Below are 9915 nucleotides of genomic sequence, written 5' to 3'. Positions count from 1 at the left end.
GCAAAACCGAGATATTTAGGTATTTGTGGTACAAATAGAATAGAATAAGTAGATTAAACCGTGCTCGCGGACAGGATTTTACTTGATTGCGAGGGTAAACAATCGCATTGCTCTTATATAAATACTGACTAAACAACCAGAATGCAACTCATAGTAAAACGATTGAAGAACGTTGCTAAAATATTTTGATACCAAATTTTACGAGAACACTATTCATATTATACATATTTTTACTTAATATAGCGGGTGTTTCGGATTAAAAACCAAATACCAAATATTATAAAGTACAGTATTTGTAACAGACTGCACAAATTGCTATGTGCACCTGTCGGGGTTCGAAACCACGACCCCTCGCTCTGCAGGCGGACATTCTACCGCGTCGCTATAAAAGCTAGCTCAATAGCGAGACAGTATAAGTGCCGCTATATACATTGTATACCCGGGGGAATGGGGGTAAACTGTGCCAGTAATAATATTTTAAAAAGCTGATGTAATATTTTAAATGTTAATGTTATCTGGGGTAAAAAATAAATCCAATTTAAATTATTCCCCCATGTGTTATCAACATATTAGCTGGTTATCCCGGATACTATTTAGCCGCGGGTAGCCTCTACTGAGTACTGTAATACATATTCATTTTATGGTTTACTTTTGTTCGTACTGGTTCTTTTTGATTATGTTTCATCGTGTTTTATTTATATAAACCATTTGCGTTAATGATATTTTCATTGAAACATTGTTGTTGTGTGGCAGGTGTTATTATTGGCTGCTGGAAATAGTAGATTCCTTTCACATTTCGTGTTTCGTGGTAAAAGTACTTATTGGCTGCTAAGTCCCTTATTGGCTGCTGTACTTATTGGCTGCTGTTATTGGCTGCTAGCTTGCTGTCAGTCAACATTGCATACAAACGAAAAACGAAACCGGTGAAAGGTATTGTTATCCCTTTCCCTTTTTCAGTATTGAATAATTAGATTGGGAATGGTATTCCATATTGTAAAGTACTGCCAATGTTTTGTAGACATCGTATCAGAAGTGCTGTCATTTTAGTTTTAGACACGTCAACATTGATGTCAGAAAAATAATTGTTTTAAAAGAATAACAGGTTAATTATTATTACATAATAAGGCATCTTAAGACTTTCATATACAGTATCAACAACATACATACCATATTTAAATGTACACTATTACTTCTAGATTGTAGATGGCCAGCGGAAACAACCGAAACATGTGGATAGAAGGGATAGGAGATGATGCGCTGTTAGCCGTTGGAGGCTTCTTTGGAATGTTTATTCTCTTGGTGCTGATGGTTCAACAGAGGTTTCAACTTTAAATCATTATGAGTTAATGTGGCTTTGAATCAAAATTTCTATGTATAATTTACTATATGAACAATCCAATAACAAATATAACTGGGTGAGAAGCGGTATATAGTTGTCCGCCTCTCACCAAAGTGGTTGTGGGTTTGAGTACTTGGGGTGGTGGTTGTGGGTACTTTCTGATGGCCACTCAAAATGGACAACAGAAATAATTTTTACAAAGGAAACAGCGGAAAGAGTCACAAGCTTTCGTCATAAGATTTTGTCATAATCAAGTTAAAATGGATTGGTATGACTCTATTCTAAATATGAATTGAAAATTTTAGGTTCTTCTGTTTATATATATCATAAATAGCACAAAGCAGTGGTTGAAATTAACACAAGCCCACAAGCCCTGTACTGGTAAAATGTCTTCCGGGCTTGCTCAAATTCTGAATTTTTATAGCAGGGCTTGTTCAAAAATATTATGCCAAGCAATAACATAAGAATTTGGGCTTGTTCATCCAAAAGTCTGATTTCAATGACTGACAAAGTCCCAATTTCTCAAAACCCTTATTACAGCTTAGCTCACTAGTTTTGTTTTGGTATACTTTGTGGTTTATAGTAGTTTTGGGGCTTAAAAAGAAAATTATCATACAATAATCATGATTAACAATTTTTTTATTGAATAAACTCATGATTAAGTAAGAAATTTGGCTTAATGAAATAAGCTACTTGAGCCTATTAAGCTTACGAAATTTCAAGAAATTACGACCAGTATAGTACACTCCTATCATCAATCCACTGTCTAAATATCTACAAATAAAATGCTTGTCTCTCTTCTATGCTTTGTAACTGAAATACTTCTATTATGCAGGCAACGGCAGCATATACATCCGGAGAATGTGCAATTAGCTGAGGAAACTCGGGAGGAACTAAACCATCAGAGAGCTGAAAATCAGACGTAAGAATTTGTTTACTCTGTTTGATTTAAGTCCCAAAAGCTAATAAGTGAAATTTAATATAAATGGGTGGAGGGAATGAATACAAAAGTGATATTGGCATTTTTACAATTTTTATCATCCTGGCTACATAGCCCTATGTATTTTGTGCCAGAAAAAAAACACAAATTAGATAGATGGATCAGTGTTACCAAAAAATATCCATCTTTCCCAAGTGTGGCTAAATTTTACCGGAAATTATTCACCCAATATTCGAAGAAATGGATTTTGAAATAATGCAAAAATTTGGTGCTCACGCAGTCAAATACATTGCAACTTTACTCTGAAACAAACCATTATCCTCTATATCAATTAAAACCTTGATGTATCACACACACAGTGAGACAGACGATGCAAACACACAGACAGAAGGACAGCAGGAGGGCACGCCTCATACGAGGCCAGTCAGGGAGAACCATGGCCAACATGACTGTCCAGTCTGCCTTGGGCAGGCCGAGTTCGCCATACAGACAAACAGCGGACACATTTTCTGTGGTGAGAAATGTTCATCATTGAAACTTCACGTTTGATCCATTGCCCTACTCTCTAGTCATACTGGGTAGAAAGAGTTACACATGCATAGCTAACATGGGAAATGCTATGGAAAGGGCAATAAGTCATATAGTGGATAGTGGATTTTTTATTGATTCTTTGTATCTTATTTTTTCATACAGAACAAACACTCTATAAAAATTAAAAAAAATGCAATAGTTGTTTTGCAAATGTCACAATATACTTTACATGTATTCATTAATCCAGAATTAGCAATGCTTTGTCAGAAAGTTTAGTCAGATACTACTACCCTGGTATTTGCCAATGTACTTAGCATTTTAAGTTATTGAAGCATTGAATGATCCTGGTTTTAAGTCCACCCTAATGCATCAAGTAAATTTCAAATCAAGTACAAGACATTACTGAATATTATAGAACTTGTCAATCAACTTCCCACAGCCATAAAATAAACCGAATACAACCGGCAACAATTTGGCATTTCTTTAAAATTTCATATGGAATTGGATACTGAAGAGGCCAAATTGCCATCTTAATTGTACATTTTGGCTGGCAATCGGTTCTTATTGACAACACTGCATCTCCTTGGTGTAACATGGCAATGCTATCATGCTTTGTGGAACTAATTGATGTCTATGATTTGCTTACCGTAGTTTAGTTGCTTCATAACTTATGTTGAGTGCACTCTCACAGATATACCATTTTTACAACTTTTTTATTTTTTGTCTTTGAAAGAGCAAACTTTTGGGTAAGTATCTGCAAAACAATGATATAAGATTGCTGACAAGAAATCAGATCGTAGATTTTCATATTTCCATTCGAAATCGGAACAGTACCTAATTATTGAACACCCATTATAAAAGTGTTTTTTCCCGATCAAGATCAGTTTATTTACGGGTTCAATCAATACAGACGCTAGCCTTAGATACAAGTTCCAAAGAAAACAATTATCCCGTAAGTATTTTAAATACTGCTATCATTTAAAGTTGTTCATGTTCAAATGTCAAAACATGGCACGTGAAAGACTTCATGCTTGCCACAATCACAGCATACTGGTACAGCCTGTATTTTACTGCAATCATCAAATTTTACTCACAAAAAGGACAAAAAACAACAACAAACAAACTGGAAATAACAAGTATTAATTTACTTTAAAAAGAACATGATGCAATAATTTTAGAAGAAAACATAAAAAACGAATTAAACTGTTCCATATTTAGGTACTCCAGGGACGAAAATGGCAGTCCTTGATTGTGCGGATAATAAAGTACTTTTCATGCAGATTGGTAGTATCTTGAAAAATGCCATTTATATCAACCAATTGGTCTTGAATCCTAGTATGCTGATGGAAAATTTTGTAGTTGTGGTGCAAGTAAAATATTTCAAAAATAGTGCCGAAAGTGTTCCGATTTAGGTGCTCATCCAATATGTTTCTCTTGTAATACTCAATACCAATCCATAGATCTCCTGGAAAACAATTTGTTCCATTCGGCCTAACATGTTGGAGTATCCTTATTTTTTATCAATTCATTATAAACTTTAAACTTCCTTTGGTTTCAAGCAAAATATCCTAATTTGAACATTTGAATTGTATCAATATGTGACTATTTACATTGTATTATGGTACAGGCTAAGAGAGGTGTACAACAACTAACAATTGCATACTGATCGCCATGAAACACAGTATATATTGTAATTTTGGTGCCATCTCCCGCACTACTCGCATTCCACTCCATGCTGCCTAGGTCGCACTTTCTTCTCACAATCTACACAAGGATAATCCACTTTGCAACCAAACACTCGCAATTAATAAATATGACTTAATAAAAATGAAAAATCCAATATACACTTAAAAAAATATCAATACGACTTAACAAACATTATTAATCCAATATACACTTTAAAAATGAACTCATTTCTACAATAAATAATTTCAAATTAAATTAAAATTGTAATTAAAAATATCAAAGAGAAGGTGTGCAAACTAAATTATTTGAAGTCAGTTATTAAGCTAAGTGTGAACCGACTTTAATATTGTGCAAACTAAATTATTTGAAGTCAGTTATAAAACTAAGTGTGAACCCACTTTAATCTTTCTTCAAAGGATTATTGCACAATGTGATAATTTAGATGCCCTTTCTTCTCTAATTAATAAGTCTTTAATATGTGAAAATTATTTTTTATAATCTAAAACATTTGAATTATCAACAAATGCTAGTGTTTGATTAGCAATTATGTAAATGCAATATATCTTAAAAATATTACAACTTACCTTCATATATAAATACAAATATCTTAAAAATATTATAACTTGCCTTCAACTATACATTCATTATGATTCAAATATCTTCAAAAAAGATTACAACTTACATTCAAATATCTTATAAATATTACAACTTACCTTCAAATATAATTACAAATTTTGACCATTTTTTTCCATGTGGGGGCTATTTGACCAAAAGTGTGGGGGCTATTTGACCCAAATGGGGGCTATTTGACTTGGGGGCTATTTGACTAGGTTCCTTTAAAAGCCTTTTCGATGCATACATCATAGAACATAAAAAAAATGATAGAAATCAATGTGTGACGTTTTATGAGTAGAACTACTCTTACCTTAGTCATTTCGTACCCTAGTCATCTCATATGCTGTTTGGTCAACTTGTTTTTGAAAGTTGGCAGATATGTGTGTTGATTATGCAGCAGTCAATTGTAACTACGCCCCCCCCCCCCCCCCAGGTCCGGGGAATAGCGGGACTTTGACTTTCAGTCCAGCCAAGCTCGGGCAAAGTCCTCACCCTGCAGGGACAAACTGCTCGTGAAACCCCCGCCAAATTCCCCAGCACCCAAGGGACTCTAGGTAAGGCCCATTACCCGCTTTATTTGGCGGGAAGACAAAACCACCGCAGTCACTCGGCACTGTGGGGCCACCTGGAAGGTAAAAACATGGCCCATTTCCCCGGCTATCCCCGGTATACCCACGGGCCTGGGGGGGAGGGGGGCGTGGTTATAATTGACTGGTGCATTATTATGTAGAATTAAATTATATACCCATGTACATGTTAAATAAACAATGCATCTCATACTATTAATTATAATTGAATTTGCTATTAGGAGCTGGTCATGGACCTTTGCCGTCCTTCATCCAGAGCCTTCCACAGCGATGGCAGATATATTGCTGCTTGGATCAACACTTGACCATGCCGTTCAGTCCAGGATCACAGTAGCAGCCATGACAACATCAACAGAATGACATCTGCCTATGGATGCATACATTTTGCACCTCTCCCTTGTGTAAGAATTAACTTTCCAAGACCTCAGCATCAACATTTCTGTATTTAAAACTAAAAATAATAACCTGTTTAAAACATATTAGTTTATAAATAATTATATACAGACAAAGTAAATTAAATAATTTGTTTCATAAATGTGTTGTTGTTTTTTAAATGCTGTAAACGCCATAGCTTCATACCTGTAAAATTACTGTTAAATGATAGTCTGTTTGAGCATTTAATTGTATATGGGCAACATTTGATGTAACATCACTTAATGGAATGTTTTTTAAAAAGTCATTGTGAATATCAACAGTTTTCAAATGAGTATATTTAAATTGCAGGCTGTCAGATTGAAACGTCTCTACTCTGACAGAAGGAAGTGAATGAATCCCCAGGATTGTTCCTCCGGAAAATCTCTTCAACCGGCTGTTGACAGTTTGCATGCTCTTTGGATGGAATTACCTTAGCTTGGCTTGCAGAGAATCTGTTATGTAAAAAATTGGGCTGCTTTGTGTTATTAATTTATTGACCTTAAATGTATTTTATATGTATTTTGCCACTATTGTAAAAAAACAATGGGCATATGCACTAGCATATGTTTGCAAACAGACACATTTTATTTTTGTAAATAACTTGAAAATACATTTTGTAGGTTGACCTCAGACCATGAAAGATTAATGGTAGGTTATCTTTGACCAGCACATGACCAGTATTGTTTTTGAAGTTTGTTGGTCAAAGGTGATGGTCATGGCAAACAGTGGTTATTCTGCATAATGACTCTTTAATTCTTTGACCTTATACCATTGATATTTAGTGATTGATATATCAGTCCAACACATATGTAACATGGTCCTGCTGAAATTCAGCAAGAACTTATTAGCATTGCAAATCATTATTTGTGCATGTAACTGTAAATACTATTACGCTTTGTGTCAGAAACTTGACCGTCACAAATTAGGGTCATTGCTGATCTTATCTTGTTTCATTATTTTGCATGTTTTGTCTCAGAAGCATCCTTCATTGAAGATTAAACAATAGAACAGATCTCAATTGTGTGAAAAACTGCTGAAAATTTTTAATTTCTTAAAGCGTCTATAAGTAACTTTTGTAGCCATAAAACATCGATTATCAATTCAAGGGGGTGAAAGCAAAAAGGTTCTATCTGCTTCTTTATTTAATGTCACTTAGAACATTTTTGCATTCACCCATCTTATTGGAAAAACTATCTGATCTTTTGACAGCAGTAATATATATCACTGTTTTCCAGACATCTAGCAAATATACCTCATTTCAAGACAATAAAGATGTCAAATCAGTCGATCCAGCTGTGAGAGAGCAGCTTTAAACAAAGACTATTTGATATGTTATGTTTCAGAGCCAATGTTTTTGTATAATTATATAAAAAGTTTTGCATTTACATGTTATTAAATCTGTGTAATTTATTCAACTTCCTTATTATGTCAATATTGTAAAAAGGTTATAAAATAGGCTAAATATGCACCATGCACATGAATTGTTTAAAATCACCCTGAGCCTCACTGCAAACATTTAAAACTGTATAATTTTCATATCTGAGGGAGAGGCATGTGTCAAAAGCTTGTGCCCTTATTCACCCCCTCTTATATCAATTCCTGCTTGTATTTAATACCAGGAAATCACTGATAATGCTATTAATAGTAAAACATTCTTTATGGTCAAAAGTCAATATTACAGTCATTGCTTTTTAAACAAATTATTTTAATAAATTTATGTAAGATCTTTGCATTTACTGACAGATAATTGTCTTAATTAGTTAAGAGAACAATAAAAGGTTAAAATTCAGTCATATTTGTCTGACTTTTAAAAAGCCCAGTGTATAGCTAAGGCGAAATGTTTATTTTTATGTTTCCACACACCTGACTGATCACTATTTTTTCTTCTGGACCTACACTTTTTTGCTGTAGTGTGTATTTGTTTTCTTAATTTCCAAAAAAACATGTTTTTTATGAATATGTAAAATTTAAACCATGTTGACAAGCTTGACCAGAATAAGAAGGCTGTTGGTGTCCAGTTCAAGGTTTGGGGCAAGTTGGCATATTCACTTAAAACTCCAATAACTGTTACATAGTTGTTCATGACCATCACACTACACCCTTTAATCTTCAAAGATATCCAAAGTAGTCATGATCACCTCTCAAAGATATCCCAGGTAGTCAAGATCACCTCTCAAAGATACCCAAGGTTGTCATGGTCACCTCTTCATAGATACCCCAGGTAGTCATGGTCACCTCTCAAAGATATCCCAGGTAGTCATGATCACCTCTCAAAGATACCCCAGGTTGTCATGATCACCTCTCAAAGATATCCCAGGTAGTCATGGTCACCTCTCAAAGATACCCCAGGTTGTCCTGATCACCTCTCAAAGAAATCCCAGGTAGTCATGGTCACCTCTCAAAGATACCCCAGGTTGTCATGGTCACCTCTTCATAGATACCTCAGGTAGTCATGATCACCTCTTCATAGAAACCCAAGGTAGTCATGATCAACTCTTCATAGAAACCCCATGTAGTCATGATTAACTCTTCATAGAAACCCCAGGTAGTCATGATCAACTCTTCATAGATATTCCTGATAGTCATGATCAACTCTTTATAGAAACCCAAGGTAGTCATGATCAACTCTTCATAGATACCTCAGGTAGTCATGATCACCTCTTCATAGAAACCCAAGGTAGTCATGATCAACTCTTCATAGATACCCCAGGTAGTCATGATCAACTCTTCATAGATACCCCAGGTAGTCATGATCAACTGTTCAAAGATACCCCAGGTAGTCATGGTCACCTCTCAAAGATATCCCAGGTAGTCATGATCACCTCTCAAAGATACCCCAGGTAGTCATGCTCACCTCTCAAAGATACCCCAGGTTGTCATGATCACCTTTCAAACATATCCCAGGTAGTCATGGTCACCCCTCAAAGATATCCCAGGTTGTCCTGATCACCTCTCAAAGATACCCCAGGTATTCATGATCACCTCTCAAAGATACCCCAGGTTGTCATTGTCACCTCTTCATAGATACCCCAGGTAGTCATGGTCACCTCGCAAAGATAACCCAGGTAGTCATGATCAACTCTTCATAGATACCCCAGGTAGTCATGGTCACCTCTCAAAGATACCCCAGGTAGTCATGATCACCTCTCAAAGATACCCCAGGTAGTCATGCTCACCTCTCAAAGATACCCCAGGTTGTCATGATCACCTTTCAAACATATCCCAGGTAGTCATGGTCACCTCTCAAAGATATCCCAGGTTGTCCTGATCACCTCTCAAAGGTACCCCAGGTAGTCATGATCACCTCTCAAAGATACCCCAGGTTGTCACGGTCACCTCTTCATAGATACCCCAGGTAGTCATGATCACCTCTCAAAGATACCACAGGTAGTCACTATCACCTCTTCATAGACACCCCAGGTAGTCATGATCAACTCTTCATAAATACCCCAGGTAGTCATGATCACCTCTTCATAGAAACCCCAGATAGTCATAATCAACTTTTCATAGAAATCCAAGGTAGTCATGATCACCTCTCAAAGGTACCTCAGGTAGTCATGGTCACCTCTCAAAGATATCCCAGGTTGTCATGATCACCTCTCAAAGATATCCCAGGTAGTCATGATCACCTCTCAAAGATACCCCAGGTTGTCATGATCACCTCTCAAAGATACCCCAGGTAGTCATGATCAACTCTCAAAGATTTCCAAGGTAGTCATGGTCACCTCTTCATAGATACCCCAGGTAGTCATGATCACCTCTCAAAGATATCCCAAGTAGTCATGGTCACCTCTTCATAGATA

The 9915-nt window shown here is 35.9% G+C and overlaps 1 protein-coding gene across 1 annotated transcript; it reads left to right on the top strand.

Moving 5' to 3' along the window:
• Positions 1-861: 861 nt before the first annotated feature.
• On the top strand, positions 862-7901 carry LOC128214604 (E3 ubiquitin-protein ligase RNF170-like). Its single transcript, XM_052921165.1, has 6 exons — positions 862-930; positions 1197-1319; positions 2175-2261; positions 2639-2793; positions 5920-6099; positions 6422-7901. The coding sequence occupies exons 2-5, from the start codon at positions 1204-1206 to the stop codon at positions 6030-6032; spliced, it is 471 nt and encodes a 156-aa protein (XP_052777125.1). The 5' UTR covers positions 862-930; positions 1197-1203; the 3' UTR covers positions 6033-6099; positions 6422-7901.
• The last annotated feature ends 2014 nt before the right edge of the window (positions 7902-9915 follow it).

The sequence above is a fragment of the Mya arenaria genome, chromosome 13 (genome assembly GCF_026914265.1).
Source record: "Mya arenaria isolate MELC-2E11 chromosome 13, ASM2691426v1".
NCBI lineage: Eukaryota > Metazoa > Mollusca > Bivalvia > Myida > Myidae > Mya > Mya arenaria.
The sequence above is the reverse complement of the archived record's forward strand: the minus strand, read 5'-3'. Positions and strand labels throughout refer to the sequence as shown.

Excerpts from the sequence above, each read along its gene's own strand:
- LOC128214604 (XM_052921165.1), top strand. The coding sequence starts at position 1,204 with ATGGCCAGCGGAAACAACCGAAACATGTGGATAGAAGGGATAGGAGAT. Across the intron at positions 1,320-2,174 it reads GTGCTGATGGTTCAACAGAG|GCAACGGCAGCATATACATC; the intron begins GTTTCAACTTTA and ends TCTATTATGCAG. Across the intron at positions 2,794-5,919 it reads CAGCGGACACATTTTCTGTG|GAGCTGGTCATGGACCTTTG; the intron begins GTGAGAAATGTT and ends ATTTGCTATTAG.